At 36.1% G+C, this 19,771-nt stretch overlaps 2 protein-coding genes and 1 pseudogene across 2 annotated transcripts in view; 2 read left to right on the forward strand and 1 right to left on the reverse strand.

Moving 5' to 3' along the window:
* Positions 1-422, reverse strand: part of smyd3 (SET and MYND domain containing 3) — a 222,327-nt gene extending 221,905 nt beyond the window's left edge. Inside the window, exon 1 of the mRNA XM_051647053.1 lies at positions 228-422. Within this exon, the coding sequence (XP_051503013.1) occupies positions 228-388 (161 nt within the window). The 5' untranslated portion in view covers positions 389-422. The remainder of the gene's footprint in view (positions 1-227) is intronic.
* A 1,010-nt stretch (positions 423-1,432) lies between these two features.
* Positions 1,433-12,080, forward strand: LOC127411475 (dimethyladenosine transferase 2, mitochondrial-like; annotated as a pseudogene).
* Positions 12,081-15,204: 3,124 nt separating this feature from the next.
* LOC127411464 (consortin-like) overlaps positions 15,205-19,771 on the forward strand; it is a 45,485-nt gene continuing 40,918 nt past the window's right edge. The window contains exon 1 of the mRNA XM_051647048.1: positions 15,205-15,325. The gene's annotated coding sequence lies outside the window, so the exon portion shown is untranslated. The remainder of the gene's footprint in view (positions 15,326-19,771) is intronic.

Genomic DNA, 19,771 nt, shown 5'->3' on the forward strand with positions numbered 1-19,771 from the left:
AAAACCTGAAACATTGAGAGCTCTTGGGTAAAACATCAGAATAACATACGCAAAGACGTAATAAAGACTGCAGATGCATTCTCTCTGATGTCCTAAACACATTAAGACATTCACTAGCCTGAGAATCATCAATGTGCATGGATATAAACCTCTGCATACGCTGCATATAATAATTATTTGTCCTTTTTTTTTCTTCTTTAATTTAAGCATAAATATGTTTTTCTTACCTCTTGAGACATTGTTGGCAGGTGGTTTTCAAGAAATCCTTGGCTATGCAGAATGCATAAGGCTCGCTCGAATGGATCACCTCGCCGGCTTTGAATTCACGAAGAGCACGCAAGCCATTCCCTTTACCTTCACTGACAAACCTCTCCATATTCACAGCCATCACATCACTGGCACTAGCAGAGTCCCATGTGTCAAAATGCACATCAGTGTGACTGGCCTGTTTGTATTCAAGGAAACCAACTTGCGCACCTATTGCGCAGCGCAAGTTCTTCAAACTTTCAACGTTTATTTTTTCCCACTAGACTTACCCCTGTTTTTAATATTTTCAGCTGTGAAAAGAACTTTATAACGTTTATCTGATTCTTATGATGCTTTTTGCTGTAAATAATGATTTTTACATTTAATAAAATGCTGAAGTCTACTTTACTAATGTCAGTCACTGTTTTCTTTCAAAAATCTAAAATGTTTATGAAGAAAAATTGATTAAAATATGACCATAAAATATACTGAAATTATGAAAACAAAGAAAAATCATTTAAAAACGGGGGGAAGGTTAGTTTAAAGTTATAAAAAATAAACCCAAGAGTAACCATTAAATAACATTTTGTATTTAGGTTTACCCAAGGAATAGTTCACTCAAAACGAAACATTTTCATTTACTCACCCTCGTGCCATCCCAGATGTGAATGACTTTCTTTCTTCAGCAGAACACAAAGATTTTTTGAAAAATATATCAGCTCTGTAGGTCCACAGAAAAAATAAAAAATAAATAAATAAAACCTAAAGTAACCTAAAAAATAAATAAAAAAAAAACTCGTTTATGTTAATAAAAAAAATAAATAAATAAATAAATAAAAAAAAATGAAACATAAAGAGCATTGGTTCCAATAAAATTAATAAAAAATAAAACTAACCAAACGGGAATCATATACTAACGTTAGGGGAATCTTCTGTGTTTGCTGGACAAACATATGACATTAAAATAATACTGTTCACGGCGAAACCATCGTATTTGCTAAAGTATTTTTTATTTATTTTTATTTATTTATTTATTTATTTATTACTTATTAAGTACAATAGCTTAATTATAAATTTACTTATTACAAGTATATAAACATTTAAAGACAGTAGTATGTACAAATCTGACGCATTTTTGATCGGCATTGATTTTAACCGTCGCGGGAAAATAACGTGTTGTGTGCGCCTCCACCAATAGTATTGCGAAACTGTCAGGTCAATAACATGCATACTCGATGTCAAAGACACACCGTGTGTTGCGCAGCATGAAATCGCTTCATTAATGTTGATCTTTTGGACATATCTCGTGTCTATTGAGGTTAGTTTGGATTTAATTTGTCTTAAAATGTTTTATGATGCTTGATCAGAAAAACCCTGTCGCCAATACGCTTGTTATCAAACCATGTTAACTGCAAACGCATGCGCTGATGGCCATTAGTATGGGAATATTATCTGTAACCTAGCTGAAATGCGCATTAAGTGTAGTATATACAATGAGGTCGGGTCAGAGTGTTTTGCATAAAAGTCTTAGAATGCATAAGATGCACATCAGCTAGGTTCTTATACAATACATCAATACATAATAAGTGCTGTATGGAGTCATGTTAAAATTCAACGTGTTTCTTATTATGTTGCTTTATGTAAAACAGCATGGCAGCAAAATAAAAATAAATAAATATATATATATATATATATATATATATATATATATATATATATATACACACTATATTGCCAAAAGTATTTGCTCACCCATCCAAATAATTGAATTCAGGTGTTCCAATCACTTCCATGGCCACAGGTGTATAAAATGAAGCACCTAGGCATGCAAACTGCTTCTACAAACATTTGTGAAAGAATGGGCTGCTCTCAGGAGCTCAGTGAATTCCAGCGTGGTACTGTGATAGGATGCCACCTGTGCAACAAGTCCAGTTGTGAAATTTCCTCGCTACTAAATATTCCACAGTCAACTGTCAGTGGTATTATAACAAAGTGGAAGAGATTGGGAATGACAGCAACTCAGCCACGATGTGGTAGGCCACGTAAAATGACAGAGCGGAGTCAGCGGATGCTGAGGCGCATAGTGCGCAGAGGTCGCCAACTTTCTGCAGAGTCAATCGCTACAGACCTCCAAAGTTCATGTGGCCTTCAGATTAGATCAAGAACAGTGCGTAGAGAGCTTCATGGAATGGGTTTCCATGGCCGAGCAGCTGCATCCAAGCCATACATCACCAAGTGCAATGCAAAGCGTCGGATGCAGTGGTGTAAAGCACGCCGCCACTGGACTCTAGAGCAGTGGGAGACGTGTTCTCTGGAGTGACGAATCACGCTTCTCCATCTGGCAATCTGATGGACGAGTCTGGGTTTGGTGGTTGCCAGGAGAACGGTACTTGTCTGACTGCATTGTGCCAACTGTGAAGTTTGGTGGAGGGGGGATTATGGTGTGGGGTTGTTTTTCAGGAGCTGGGCTTGGCCCCTTAGTTCCAGTGAAAGGAACTCTGAATGTTTCAGCATACCAAGAGATTTTGGACAATTCCATGCTCCCAACTTTGTGGGAACAGTTTGGGGATGGCCCCTTCCTTTTCCAACATGACTGCGCACCAGTGCACAAAGCAAGGTCCATAAAGACATGGATGAGCGAGTTTGGTGTGGAAGAACTTGACTGGCCTGCACAGAGTCCTGACCTCAACCCGATAGAGCACCTTTGGGATTAATTAGTGCGAAGACTGCAAGCCAGGCCTTCTCGTCCAACATCAGTGTCTGACCTCACAAATGCGCTTCTGGAAGAATGGTCAAAAATTCCCATAAACACACTCCTAAACCTTGTGGAAAGCTTTCCCAGAAGAGTTGAAGCTGTTATAGCTGCAAAGGGTGGGCCGACATCATATTAAACCCTATGGATTAAGAATGGGATGTCACTTAAGTTCATATGCTTCTAAAGGCAGATGAGCAAATACTTTTGGCAATTTAGTGTATATATATATATATATATATATATATATATATATATATATATATATATATATAATATATTGTGTATACTGTTTTGCACTGAATACATTAGAATGTCTCAAATTAATTAAATGCAACAGAAAAAGTTTATTTTGAATATATTTTGTGTATGTGATTTCAGGCTTTATGCCTGTTTGGTCACCATGGCAACATGTAGAGGATGCCGAATCTTTTTCCTGACTATAAGGACTCTGTGTGGAACATCAAGTTCTGCATCACCCAGCGCTCTGCCTTTAACTAAACACAGGACTTTGTCCACCTCTGCAAGAGTTTATGCTCTTGACTCATTCTCCTCTGGGGCGAGGAAGCCAACATCTCAGTCCGGCAAAGCGGAGAGAACCTCTCCATCCACAGGAGCCGTCCAAAGGAACCTCTCTGCCATCGCTGTGCCCCAGAAGGGTCAGTTCCGCCCGCTCTGCTGGTACGATCCTTTAGATCTGGGTGACATGGATGAGAATACATAAAGCGTTGGCCTGTAAAAGCCTGAGGCGGTTTATTGTGGACCCTGCCCTTGCAAGAATTATGACCGACCACCTCGCAGGAGACATTGAAGATGGGAAAGCTGTTATATTTGAGTGCAACCCAGGTTTGTATCCTGTCAGCTGATTTAATATCGGAATTGTTGATGAATATACAGTATAGTTGAATGTAAATGTCGACACAGACATGTTCACTAGTGGTGGCCTGATATTGGCTTTTTAACGGCCGATATCTAGAGAGCAGGGTGGGCAATATAATGCCAATACAGTTGAAGTCAGAAGTTTAAATACACTTAGGTTTAAGTCATTAAAATTCATTTTTTAACCACTCCACAAATTTAATATTAGCAAACTATAGTTTTGGCAAGTCATTTAAGACATCTACTTTGTGCATGACATGAGTAATTTTTCCCAGCAGTTGTTTACAGACAGGTTGTTTCACATTTAATTGACTATATCACAATTCCAGTGGGTCAGAAGTTTACATACACTAAGTTAAATGTGCCTTTAAGCAGCTTGGAAAATTCCAGAAAATGATGTCAAGGCTTTAGACAATTAGCTTATGATAGGAGGTGTACTGAATTGGAGGTGTACCTGTGGATGTATTTTAAGGCCTACCTTCAAACTCAGTGCCTCTTTGCTTGACATCATGGAAAAATCAAAAGAAATCGGCCAAGACCTCAGAAAAAAAGTTGTGGACCTCCACAAGTCTGGTTCCTCCTTGGGAACAATTTCCAAATGCCTGAAGGTACCACGTTCATCTGTACAAACGATAGTACGTAAGTATAAGCACCATGGGACGACGCAGCCATCATACCGCTCAGGAAGGAGACGCATTCTGTCTCCTACAGATTAACATAGTTTGGTGTGAAAAGTGCAAATCAATCCCAGAACAACAGCAAAGGACCTTGTGAAAAGATGCTGGAGGAAACAAGTAGACAAGTATCTATATCCACAGTAAAACGAGTCATATATCGACATAACCTGAAAGGCTGTTTAGCAAGGAAGAAGCCACTGCTCCAAAACCGCCATAAAAAAAAGGCAGACTACAGTTTGCAAGTGCACATGGGGACAAAGATCTTACTTTTTGGAGATATGTCCTCTGGTCTGATGAAACAAAAATTGAACTGTTTGGCCATAATGACTATCATTATGTTTGGAGGAAAAAGGGTGAGGCTTGCAAGCCGAAGAACACCATCCCAACCGTGAAGCATGGGGGTGGCAGCATCAAGTTGTGGGGGTGCTTTGCTGCAGGAGGGACTGGTGCACTTTACAAAATAGATGGCATCATGAGGAAGGAAAATTATGTGGATATATTGAAGCAACATCTCAAGACATCAGCCAGGAAGTTAAAGCTTGGTTGCAAATGGGTCTTCCAAATAGCGCCAAGCATACCTCCAAAGTTGTGGCAAAATGGCTTAAGGACAACAAAGTCAATGTATTGGAGTGGCCATCACAAAGCCCTGACCTCAGTCCGATAGAAAATTTGTGGGCAGAACTGAAAAATGTGTGAAAGTAAGGATGCCTACAAACCTGACTCAGTTACACCAGTTCTGTCTGGAGGAATGGGCCAAAATTCCAGCAACTTATTGTGAGAAGCTTGTGGAAGGCTACCCAAACTTTTGACCCAAGTTAAGCAATTTAAAGGCAATGCTACTAAATACTAACAGAGTGTATGTAAACTTCTGACCAACTGGGAATGTGATGAAAGAAATAAAAGCTGAAATAAATAATTCTCTCTACTATTATTCTGACATTTCACTTTCGTAAAATAAATTAGTGATCCTAACTGACCTAAGACAGGGAATGTTTTCTACAATTAAACGTCAGGAATTGTGAAAAACTGAGTTTAAATGTATTTGGCGACGGTGTATGTAAACTTCTGACTTCAAATGTACATACAGTATATAGTACTATTTAAAGGGAAAGTTCACCCTAAAATGAAAATTATTTCATAAATTACTCACCCTCCCCTATGATTTTCTTTCCAAGTCTATCACTAATATTCCCATGGTCTGCATCTCTGTCTATAGGTCCTGGAGTGTTGACACGTGCTCTGATGAATCATGGTGCTCAAAGAGTAGTTGCACTGGAGAGTGAAGCAAGCTTCCTTCCTGAACTGCAGGTAAAATCAATCACAGTTGCTCTGCTCAGGCTTTCATTGGGAGCATGATAATTACCTAATAGTTCATCTTTTATCTCAAAGGATCTAGAGAGGAAACTGGATGGGCAGTTGGATGTGGTTCATTGTGACTTCTTTAAAATAGATCCCATCGGCCACGGCAGCATGAAACCACCTGCCATGTACTCAGAGAAGCTCTTTTCTAATCTTGGAATCTCTGAAGCACATTGGTCAGCAGGTTAGTGTCCCCAACACTGAGAGTTAACTATTATTATCTTGTTAGATTCAAATGCAAATTAATTTGTATAGCACTTTTCATATTTTAAAACCTTTCAAAAAATAGAGTAATGTCTTACACTTCAGTGGTTCTCAACCTTATATTCAATGCCAAAACATAAAAATAATTAATCGCAATTCATTTTGTGAGTTTCAAAAACTGCGTTCTTCAATAGCAGTAGTTGTTAAAGGGGGATGTTGAATTAAAATAAGAAATATGATGTCAGTTTACATGTTTTACATCTTGATTTTTAAGCGTTTTTAGCATTGTATGATGTACAATAGCAAGTTCTGTTATTATATTATAGCTTATTAACTTCTATAAAATAATTTTAAATCATCTTGTGGCCTCCTAGTCGAGAACCACTGTTACACACCATATGATTTCAGAGGAATAGTTCACCCAAAAATGAAAATTCTCTCATCATTTACTCACCATCATACCATCCCAGATGTGCATGACTTTCTTTCTTTGGATCATCATAGATAAATTAAGATTTTTAGAAGAATATTTCAGCTCTGTAGGTCCATACAATGCAAGTGAATGGTGACCAGAACTTTGAAGCTCCAAAATGCACAAAGGCAGCATAAAAGTAATCCATACGACTCCAGTGGTTAAATCCATGTCTTCTGAAGTGAACCAGTCGGTTTTGAAATGAAATTAAATACTTTTATGCGCTTTTTGGAGCATCATAGTTCTGGTCACCATTCACTTGCATTGTATGGACCTACAGAGCTGAAATATTCTTCTAAAAATCTTCATTTGTGTTCAGCAGAAGAAGGAAAGTCATACACATCTGGGATGGCATGAAGGTGAGTAAATGATGAATTTTCATTTTTGGGTGAACTATTACTTCAAGCCATTACTATTAATAATTATTATTAATCAGTAAACATTTTTTTTATAAGATGGTTAATAATAAAATGTAATATTTATATTTTTTTGAGTAGATGTCCCAGTGAAGCTGGTGGGAATCTTCTCTCAGAGGAACGAGAGGAGCATGCTGTGGAAGCTCATCTACTGCCTGTTTGAGCGCATTTCCATTTTTCGCTATGGACGTGTGGAGCTGATCATGTTCATCAGCCAGAAAGAATACAAGGTGAGCTCACCTGACTTTATATACTGGATACACCAGTGAGAAATATGTTGTCATGTTATAGGTCTACATCTTGATTTTAGTTGTTTTAAGTTATATTTAATCTAACTGATGTTAAATAAGTTATCTAGCAGCCCCTGGTTAAGAACCATTGGTTTCGATCATGAAATTATCAGGAACTTGGGACTTTTCTTCTCATTCTTATAGAAATTGGTGACCCGTCCAAGAGATTATAAGAACTACCAAGCTCATAGTGTTCTCTGGCAGATGGCCTGTGATATTGAGTTACTGCACAAGGTAAGACTAGAAGACCAAGCCCTTGGGGACATCTTTTATTTTGCAACATTGTTTCCTTTTTCTACGGAGCCCCTTAGAGCACAGGGTGGGATTTTTATATTTTTTTTTTTCTGAAATAGTTTTGCATTCACTTGCAATACATTTACCATAGTTTTACTATAGTAATAATGACTGCCTTTTTTTTTTTTTTTTTTTTTTTTTTTTGTGCGGAACTTATGGTTTTACTATAGTAATATTGTAGTAACTATGAAAAGTAAAAGTAATTTTTTTTTTTTTTCGGTGGAAACCATAGTTTTAATTCAGTATACTGTATCCATGTAGTAACCATGGTTTTACTATAGATTAAGCATGGTTAATCCTGTGGTTACTATAGTTTTACTACAAGTTCCATGATTAAACCATGGTTTTAATTCAGTAACCATAATTAAACTGGTATTTGTAGTAAGACAATAGTAACTACAAAATTATGATTCTTATTACCGCAGTTTTCGTTTTCCTCTATTATAACTATGGTTTCACTACAAATATCATGGTTAAAATATAGTTACTATAGTAAAACCATAGATACAGTCGCAAGGAGGCCCCACCCACTCATGGGGGAAAGCAAAGCCCTATTACCACAGTTACCATTTATTCCTGTGAGAAAAATGAGAAATGTCCGGTAGATGTGGATTTTTTTAACTATGAATATTAACGAGTTAACAAACCATGACTAAAAGCTGTTGTGTCGTTTTTTTTGCACTTCAGACAAAGCCAAATAAAAAAAAGATTATTTATCGCTTTCCAACTGACAAATATAGAAGCCTAAAAAAAAAGAGTCTAAAGAAGCTTTTTGAACATACAGTTCAGCGGACTCAGGACAAAAGTTTACATTTACGGTTTTCACGTTAAAGCCTAAGTATATTCATTTTTCTGTGTTAAAATACTTTCTCCTATCCAAACTTAATATGCCGAGACAATTATTAGTAAGCCATTCATAGGTTCATTTTCTTGAAAATTGTAAGCATTGTGTCTCTGTGGCACTATGAAAATTTCTCTGTTTTGAGTAACCCGCTTAGACCCGCCCCAACAACGCTTCTCAACCAATGGTGTGAGTTGGGGGTGGGACTCTCTCTCTTTGTTTGACCAACGGTAGACGGGGGTGTATTCAGAAAGCTGTTTTGAAAACGTTTATTTTTGCAATTCTGTTTGGTGGCGCTAGTGTCGCAGGAATAACATACTTCAGCTTTAGTGTATTGTTATTCGATTGGTATCTAAAACATGTAACTACTTTTTTTACTTGCTGTGTTTATCATCATCAACACTTCTATTTATGTATTTTAATAGGATCCGTGTTTTTTTCACACATTGATGATATTTTGAAATGGTTGCACACATAAAATAGCCCAAATTTAAGAGATGAAGCCTGTCATGTGGCTAATGCTATTTCAGTGGAAGACCTTTAAAGGTGCACTCAGTAACTTTTTGTTTGTGTCATCTTGGACTTACAGTGACACCTAGTGGTGTGGATGCAGCATCATTCAAAATTAAGTTTTCAGTTACAGATGCCATTGTAGAAGTTCACTATTCACAATCAGCCATGATTCGTTTAATCCAAGAGTGAGTGTCCAATAACAAGACGGTTACTGAGATTAAGCGAGTAGTATTCAGCTGGTCATGTGATTCTAAAATGGCAGCCCCCATGAGGGCGCCCCTGCCCCATGTAGAATAAAACAGCTTTTATAAGGTTACTGATATGGCTAGAGTCCTCATCTCATGTGAGTGATCATGATTTTATACATGTTTCAAAATTACAATTCATTTCTTCAGGAGTTAGACTGTGCGCGGACCGTCGCAGAACAAGGACAGGCGAAGTATACTTTGGGCTTTAGGGGCAGATTGCTTCCATCTGCTGAAAAAAAAAAAAACTTGTAAATTAAAGTGACCTGAAATTACAACTATAACCAGTAGATTGCTGCAGAGGTCCACTCAAGTGCCTGGTTGTAGCAAACATATATTTTTTTAGATCTTATCACAAGTTCTGCATTTGGATATATAGTTAGACATTATCAAAGACATTAAAAAATCACTATTTTTGTCAAAGTTAAGCTTTTTTTGTGTGTGTGGTTTGAGGTGTTTTGAAGTGTCAGTTTGAAGTGTCAGCCACATTATGATTACTGACCATGGTGTTACAAAGAAAAGACTTGGAGTAAGATTTTTGTTACCTGTCATTTATTTCAAACATCCTAATTCATTAAATCAATAGAATAAATTAATAAAAAATGTCAATAAAACCAACCGCAATAAACAGAAATGAACAGGAATGAGCTGTGATAATTAATTGTGTGTACAAACATAAGACTTAGAATAAACATTTTGCTCCCACCCCTAAGCGTGAACTTTCTCACAGTGGAAAAAAAAAATCAACTGTCTCAAACTCAGACTTTGATGTGCGTGGGTGTGTGTCTCTGTGTATGCGTGTTGGTGTGTGCTAAGTATTATTGCCTCATACTTTCATTTGTGTCTGGGATGTGTTATAGTCTCACCCCTTCATTTCTGTGTGTGTTCTGCATTGTGGCTGATTTTATTTGACAAATTTTATAAATAATGCTCTCTGTTATAGTGTCAAATTTTCATTCCTGTGTGCAATTTTGTGTGTGTGTGTCTGAGAATGTGCGTTACGCATTGTGGATGTGTTATAGTATCACCCCTTCGTTTCTGTGTGTGTGTTCTGCATCGTCGCTGATTTATTGATTTTTTTTTTTTTTTTTTTTATAAATATGTGGGGTCAAATTTGACCCCGAACACAACGAGTGTGAGTTTTTTTTTGTCACACCACCACAATTCAGCCCAATTGTTTCTGTGTGTGTATAGACAGCAAATGTAGGAAAGGTCACCAAATCGCATGCCACTGAGATGAAGGAAACCATGTTTTTTTTTTTTAAAGAAGCAAAGTTCAAAAGGGGTCATTTTTGACCCCCAAAGCTACATAAGGGTTAATTAAACCCTTCACCAAATGGAACTGTAAACACAATACCCCCGAGAAGTTTGATTTATTAAAGCATGAAAACCAATATAAGCAACACTCTACTGTGTCAGTCTTTTACTGAATGTCTACTTTGTCCTTATCACCAGGAGCCATTGTCATCTTTTTTGACAACAACCAAGAGAAAAGGAACATCAACCTCAAAGAGCACAGTAAGTATTGGCACATAAATAAGCATTGCTTCAACAAAATGTCCTCTTTATGTATTAGACTTCGATTGTTTCGGTATACGTTTTTCATTTTCCACCTTTTCCCCCCAGCTGTCCCAGGCGGATAACCCCGCGTGAGGACTTGTATACCTCTCATCTCACTCCCTTGAATGGTACCACTCTGGTCATGATGGTTAAACAATGCCTTGCCAAAAGGAAAAGCAGGCTGATTGAACAAATTAAGTAAGCTGATGAAGTATGGTTTTAACATCCATATACTAAATGTTGGTCTTTACCATAATATGCTTCCTTTGGTGTCCTCTATTCCCAAAGCTTATGGAGTCCTGGCAGTGGGTCAGACCTAATTTCAAAGCTCGGCTTCCTTGATGACACCCTGACAGGCGACGTTTACCCGGATGAGTACAAGCGCCTGTTTGAGTTAATGGAGCAGTCTGGGAAATTTGCTGAGAGCTGGCTTCACGAAGAGACCTTGAAAACTAAGAACACTGGCTCTGGGTAATAGTGCCTGGGACACGTTACATGCAGAACTAATCATGGATGGAAAAATGACTACTTGGAGTTCACAATAAGCAACAGACTATATTGCTTAAAAAGAGTCTCAGATTTTAAGTGAGGTCCAACTCCTGGTTAATGATGGCAAATTAGTAGACTAACAAAGTCTTGTGATAAAGCTGGATTACTAAAATGTCGATTGGCAAACAGTTTTTGTCAGCAGCCTTTTAGGTTGTCTGTGACAGATGGTTGAATATCTTTGAACAAGTTAGGAGACCTTCCCTAAAATCTGTTGGTATTGAAATGAAAAGTAGTGTTGCCACTACGGAACGCATTAAATAACTATTGTACGTGTCTGTGCTGAAAGTACACCAAAAACCTGCTTGATTGCTTAATAATCACTGGAAAATAATACATTTTCATTATGTAAAAAATAAGAATCAAGTTGTAATCCTAATTAATAGGACATTACCAACCCAATTATTATGTGAAATTTCAAAAGCATTTTAGTAAGATTTTTTTTTCCTTTCACTTTTATGTTTTGAATGGTTGCTGTATTTAAATGAATATATGATTTTTTAATAAAAAAATAAAAAAAACTGAATTACTGAGAGGAATTTGATTGCTTGGTTTTGAAATGAAGAATTCAATAAAAGTGTTATTCAGTTTCTCACTGAAAATCCGCCATAGCTCAGCATTTAGTACGTTTGCGAGAGCAGTTATGATGTGATTTGTGAACAAATCGTTCTTTTGAGTCTGATTTTGAGCCATTATTTACTCACCCTCATGCCATCCCAGATGTGTAAGACTTTCTCTCTTCAGCAGAACACAAACAAAGATTACTTTGAAGAATATCTCCGCTCTGTAGGTCCATACAATGCAAGTGAATGGTGGCCAATAAGCTCCAAAAAGCACATAAAGGCAGCAAAAAAAAAAAAATAAGAATCCATAAGACTCCAAAGGTTACATCAATGACTTCAGAATCAATATGATAGTCATGGCTGAGAAACAGGTCAATATTTAAGTCCTTTTTTACTATCAATCTACACTTTCACTTTCACATTCTTCTTTTGTTTTTGGCGATTCACATTCTTCGTGCATATCGCCACCTACTGGGCAGGGAGAATTTATATTTTAAAAAATCCTTAAATATTGATCTGTTTCTAACCCACACCTATCATAACGCTTCTGAAGAAATGGAATTAACCGCTGGAGTTTTACAGATTATTTTATGCTGCCTCTGTGTGCTTTTTGGAGCTTTAAAGTTTTCGTCTCAATACACTTGCATTGTATGGACCTACAGAGCTGAGATATTCTTCTAAAAAAAATCTTTGTTTTTAGTTTTTCTATCAAGAATTTTTGGGTAACCTGTTCCTTTCAGTGATTCAGTCACAATTTCTCTGAGGGAGGAGATTACAGATAAATAACATACATTTCTGCGTTTTCCTCACACAAAATTATTGTATGGCTTCAGAAGACTTTTAGATTATACGGTATAAGTCCTATGACTAGTTCCAAGGAACTTTTTTGTCCTTGTGGAGCCAATTACACCGTTCACTTTCATTGTATGGGAAAGAGCTGTATGGACACACTGCAAACAATTCCTTTCATACCTCAAAATCGTGTTTGGTGTGACTTGAGTGTGAATAAACGATTATATAATTTCATTTATCGTATTACATATCGAATTAAATATGGAAATAACTGCCAAAAAATTTGTAGCAATAAGAAAACTTTTAAGCTTGTAATAATTAGTCTTGTGCACAGGGTGGCAGTGGAAGCACACAGTGTGGGCAAATAAACTAATCGTCATCTCATGAATATTAATTAGGTTAGATATTTGGAAGGTTACCAATCGACATCTGCACGTCCTAATTAATAGTAATAGTTTAAAGCTAGAACCGGAAGTACTCAGATGAGTAGTAACAAAGTCGCTTTCAATACAAGTCAGTCCGTTTAGTGGCCATCTATGGAACGCTCTCGGGTAGGCTGGTTCAGCTAAAGCGAGTTGACTGACAGGTATGGGATCAAAATCCCGTCAAAAGTATTGCGGTCACGGATCCAAAAATAATAAGCTTGAATCAAAAATATATAAACACATTTAAAATATGCTGCAAAAAAAAAAAAAAAAAAAAAATTAAAGCAAAGTCATCAGAATTGCAAACAAATTCATGTTTTCCTTGGTTATGTTTTTTTTTTTTTTTGCAGCATATTTTAAATGAGTTTATATATTTTTGATTCATGCTTGTTATTTTTTTATCTGCACTAATTATTTTGATCTGCGCTTTTTATTTATTTTTGCACTTATTGATTTATCAGCATGTATTATTTTTTGATTCACGCTTATTATTTTGATTCACGCTTATTATTTTTGGATCCGTGACCGCAATAATTTTAACGGGATTTTGATCCCATAGACAGGCGATGTCTGTATCTAAAAGATGATTGGCTCTTTTACCTGTAAGGCGGGACCTCCTTTTCTACATCCGTTGACCGTTGGGCGTTCAGATTTCTCGCATTCATTTTAATAGAAGTGGCCCTTCTCTGCTAAATGGCCTCTGGCTAAACTGTCTCTGGTAGCAAAAGGAGCTGCGCAGATTGCTAATAGTACCCGGATAGATTGCAGACAAAACTGCGCAGAACAATCTGAATCCTACTATCTCGAAGGCTTGGGTCATGAAGATTAACCCTTGTGCGTCAATTTAAAAAAGATACTCAGAGGTCCATAGAGGACAAAAATGTCCGCGCCAAAAAACTGCCATAATAATATTATATAATTAAAATTATATATAAATTTTTTAACCAACATCAGTCCTGAACAAAACTACCAAATATTCATTCATTCTCAGGATTTTAACCCTTTAAATGCCTGTTTGTTTATGTAATGCCACTGTTTTTTTGGTTTTTTTTTTTTTTTATGTAAAATAACCCCCCCCCAAAAAAAATTGTTTTCTTTTTTTTTTTTTTTTTTTTTTTTTTTTCATATACTAAATGCGAAGGTGATTTAAAAAAAAAAAAAATTACATTTTATTTTTTTGGATTATCTCAGTCTGGGATATGTCAATGATTAGCAACAACAATTTTGATGCATTATTATATTTTGTGCAGTGTCAGATTTTAAAAAAACAAACAAAAAAACAAACAAACAAAAAACCTTAGAGGACAAAAATGTCCATGTCAAAAAACTGCCATTAAAATATTATATATTAATATTATTTTCCACTTTTACTAACCAACATCAGTCCTGATCAAAAATACCAAATATTCATTTTCAGGATTTTAACCCTTTAAATGCCAGTTTGTTTACATAATGTCACTGTTGTTTTACACACACACAGACATTTCTCAGTACACACAAACAAAACACACTCTGACATCCATACCAACACACCCACACAATTTTAGTTTCATCATTTATTCAGCTGGCCTGCAGTGCTCTATAATACAGCAGACAGGAAATATGGAAAAAGCATGTATTTGCTCCATAGGCTAAACATGAGAAAAATGGCGCCATCTGGTGGGAAATATAAAAAAATTAAATTTTGAAGCCAGGGCTCCAGAATAAAAGCATAATATCATAGAATTCATGATTTTATGCTTTAATGGCACTGGGTTCAAATATTGCAGTTTTAATGGGTTTCAGTGGGGACATTTTTGTCCCTAAGGTGCTGAGTGTAACTATTTTGTGTACACAGTGTATTATAGGTGTATTATAGGAACTGAGGTTGAAAATTTCAAAATTCCCCCCAAAACACACACCTTTGGCAAAAATTATGCTGTTGGCATTAGCACAGCCAAAATGATCGAAAAAACAAAAATGACAAAGACAAAAATGTCCCGAAGGTCGCATAAGGGTTAATTAGGCTGCATTTGTTGAAAGTACCCAGCGTACCCAAAGTAACATCTGCATGACATCATTAATATTAATGAGACAAAGGTTTCCCCTTCTTCTGAAGTTCCCGAAGTGCCCGGATGAACGATAGGAAGAGCTGCGCAGACGTGTAGCAGCTACACACAAACACACATCAGTCGTGAGCCAAGACAGCTGCAGCCTGTCTGCGGTGTACAAGGACCTACATCCGATTTCAAACCACCTGCCTTATCGATTCGTGAGTAGTGCTGCTTATATTCAATACAAGGAGTAACAGCGCGTGATAAAGAGAGAAACATTTGCAGTTTGTAAAAAAAGGCTTGATGCACTAGTGTTGCTATGCATATTAGCACTAGAATTAATGACAGGTACTCGTCTTCCACATGTTTCCATACTATCTGCATCTGATCTGATAACGCATTTATTAACAGTTCAGAGAAATGTGATGTTTACAATGGTGGAATAGGATCTTACAACGCTTTCTGTTTGCATTTCACGCCGCATGCTTAAAATGTGACAGATTGTTTTGATGCTGCATCTAATTTTGAATGTTGGACACAATGCATTATATAATATTAACATCTGCTTTCATCCTTCAGTGGAAACACAGCTGCAGTTTGTGCAATCTGTTGTTTATTTTTACAGTAAAGCAAATGGGGCCAGTCAATAAACACTAAAATACACATTGTTTCACAATTATAGCCACAAAAAGTAAACGTATTTGTTAAAGAGCACCTATTATGGTTTTTAAACGTGCCTAATTTTGTTTTAAAGGTCTCATACAATAGATTTACATGCATCCAAGGTCAAAAAACACTTTAATTTGCTCATAATTTAAATTGCAGCATTACCTTTTTTCCCCAGTGTCAAAAACGACTCGTTCAAAGATCCGTTCTAAAGGATTCATTCTAAACTCCTCCTTTCAGAGAGCCTACTCTGCTCTGATTGGTCAGATGTCCCAGTCTGTTGTGATTGGTCTACCGTTTAGTGTAGTGTTTGAGGGCGGGTCAAAGCTGTTCGCGAGCAGCCAGTGAAAACCAGAGGCGGGTATTTTGTTACTAAATTACGTAGGTTAGTACAGGAAGTAAGTCTGGAATTACTAACGACTCGTTTCAGGTGTTCAGAATCGGTTCTTTCTTTTGGGAGTCAATAACTCCATTTGTCATGCACTTTGATTTTTTGAAACTTTGCAGACTTTTTTACATTCACAAACAGCTATATAACACACTACATGAAAGGTCATATTTGAAAAACCATAATAGGTGCTCTTTAACATGATTTTAGTGTTGTAAAATCGTTTGCAAACTTTATCTGTATAAAGTTATTTACAATATTCTAACACGTTGTCAAGTAAACCCTGTAATATGGTAGGCTAAGCGCAATGCCGGTAAATCCCTCATTTTAATCGCACTAAAATGTTGTCAGCACGTGTAATGTTTACGTCTTGTGGTTATACGTTTCAAACCAACCTGGTCTCATTGTGAAAACGTGACTCTATATACAGTTTTGCAAAACTTGTTTTACATGTCTCCAGGTACAATTCCCTGCAGTTTCCAGGTGAAATGAACACTAGAGGCGCTACAACAACTGTGTGATTTATTCACTTTCACTCAAATCATGACTTCAATGACTGATTATGACACTATTACTCCAATGCATCTTTTAAAAAATTATACATTTTAATGCTTGTACAAAAATACACTTTTTCCAATGCAAACGGCTTGCGCGGTAGCTCACCTGATGGAGCATTGGACTCTGGTTCAAGACCAGCCATTTGGCTACCACCCCTGGAGTTCGCTAGTTCGAATCCCAGGGCGTGCTGAGTGACTCCAGTCAGGTCTCCTAAGCAACCAAATTGGCCTGGTTGCTAGGGAGGGTAGAGTCACATGGGGTAACCTCCTCGTGGTCGCTATATTGTGGTTCGTTCTCGGTGGGGCGCATGGTGAGTTTTGAGCGTGGTTGCCACGGTGGATGGCGTGAAGCCTCCACACGCGCTATGTCTCCGTGGCAACGCGCTCAACAAGCCACGTGATAAGATGCGTGGGTTAACGGTCTCAGACACAGAGGCAACTGGGATTCGTCCTCCGCCACCTGGACTGAGGCGAATCACTGCGCGACCACGAGGACTTGAAAGCACATTGGGAATTGGGCATTCCAAACTGGGAGAAAAAAAAAAAAAAGACCAGCCATGACCTCAAACTGACATGTGACATGACAGATTCATAGAAGCAGCACGAAATGATGTGGTTGCTTCAGAAAATGTGCTTTTTCATTTCGCTTCTGCATTTTAAAACACTATTGGTTAGGTTTAGGTATTGATTTGGTAAGGATGTCTTTTTTAACGTCTCATTTATATTTTAAAACACTGATGGTTAAGTTTAGGTGTTGATTTGGTGAGTATGTCTTTTTTAAACGTCTCATTTATATTTTAAAACACTTGGTTAGTTTCAGGCAAAAGTTTTAGGTTAGGGAGGTATGTTTTAAAAACATCCATTTAAAATTCACCTTAAAACCGCATCTGAATAAGACACCATTTTACTTGCTTTTGGCGCCCCCAGCTGGACATTTCATTGGAAAACTGCAGCCAAAAGTGTTATACAGCACATAGATTTTGAATAGCAAAAATGTTGTCATGTTCACCAAAATTTCATGAGATCAGGCTGTTTGAAATGGTGTGTATTTTAACATTTATTGACTGGCCCTATTCACTTCCAATATAACTGCCTTGCTGCGTCCACGTTTTTTGCTTCTTTTTTCTTTTTAAAGGAGCTTGTGACAAGTTGAAAATATTATAGGTTTGGATTTTTAATTTGGTTTTTATTACTTTTTTATATTCAATTTGTCATTTCAATTTAGTTTACTTTTTGTTGGTTTTCACACTTTGTCTGTTAGTTTAGTTTTGGTTTTCTCATTGTTTATTAGTCACAGTTTAGTTTAGTTTTAGTTTTTTATGGCTGCCAAATCTAAAGTGTTTACTGGTATTATTTAAAATGTATCTCTAACATCATTACATTTCTCAGGACAGACTTGTTACCTCTATCTAGTGGCATTTTTTATATTTAAGGTGGATTGGAAATGTTTCAAATTTAAATATTTAGGATGAAGATGGGTAAAGTAATAATATAATAGTATAATACCAGGTTATGTGGCATTTAAATTATAAGTGCTTAGAACAGTATAATTTCCAAAAGTGTCCCACTTTACCCATATTGACCGTGTGTATCAAAAACTAAAATTAATGCAATGATCATTTTTATTTTGTTTTAGTTTTGGATAGGGGTGTAACGGTACACTCATCTCACAATTCGGTTCAGTTCACGATGTTGAACTCACGGTTCGGTTCAGTTTACGATTCTTTAAACTAAACCTGAATCAAGAAAAGTTAAGATTGAAAGTTTTATTATTGTTATTTTAAAGACATATGCAAAATATTTAAACTTTAGCACTGTTATTAAACGTGTTATATGATTCATTAGAGATGTACTGGGATTAAAAATCAGACCAGAACAGGGCAATGGGGACAGTGACACCAAATGAAAATATTAGCTAATAATTCTGCTTACTGAAAATACAGAATTATGTTAGATACATATGCTGCTTACACACTGTCACTGATTACATACATTTAACATATTTTAAATTAAAGCTATATTTTTCTAAAATTATATTGTCTCTGATTACAATTAAGTATTATTTTCAAAAATACATACTTCATGGAAGCGCATGCCTATCCAGTTGAATAATGTCCCTACTTAAACCCTTCTGTAATGTACTGATGAAATCAAATCAGACATGACATTTGACATAGCATTATTATATATATATATATATATATAATATAAAATTTAAGTTTACAGAGGTTTAATGATAGTGCCATATTAATCTACCACATATATATTCGGCATATAAATATATATATATATATACTGTGTGTGTGTGTATATATATATATATATATATATATATATATATATATATATATACTGTGTATATATATATATATATATATATATATATATATGTATATATATATATATATATATATATATATATATATATATATATATATATATATATATACACAGTATATATATATATATATATATATATATATATATATATATATATATACATACACAGATATATATATATATATTTATATGCCGAATATATATATAGTAGATTAATATGGCACTATCATTAAACCTCTGTAAACTTAAATTTTAGAGTCAAAGCAGATAACTCTCACACATCAGATGGACATCAGATCCCTCCTGTCTAAAACGGCGCTTCTCTCCTGCTCCCTGTATTACATTCGCTTACATGGTTTCATTTTCAGTTCTCGCATATTCAGTTAGTAATAGAATTTTAGAGCTCCTTGTGTGCATGACGTGATTTCCATGTGAATGCCAGCATTACGTATGACGTTGCGCGTATTGGATACAGACGCTTGTAAAATAATAAGTGGAAAATATATAAAAAAAAAAAAAAAAAAAAAGTCCAGTCTCCACAATGCATATCGTCACATTTTTGAACCGCGATGTATTGTGCCACAATACACCGTTACACCCTTAGTCATGAATAAGTATTTTAGTTTAGTTTCAGTTTTTATTTTCATTTCAGTCAAAGAAAATGTTTCTATTTAGTTTTCATTTTAGTTTTCGTTAACGATAATAACTGGTAC

The sequence above is a fragment of the Myxocyprinus asiaticus genome, chromosome 20 (genome assembly GCF_019703515.2).
Source record: "Myxocyprinus asiaticus isolate MX2 ecotype Aquarium Trade chromosome 20, UBuf_Myxa_2, whole genome shotgun sequence".
Taxonomy (NCBI): Eukaryota; Metazoa; Chordata; class Actinopteri; order Cypriniformes; family Catostomidae; genus Myxocyprinus; species Myxocyprinus asiaticus.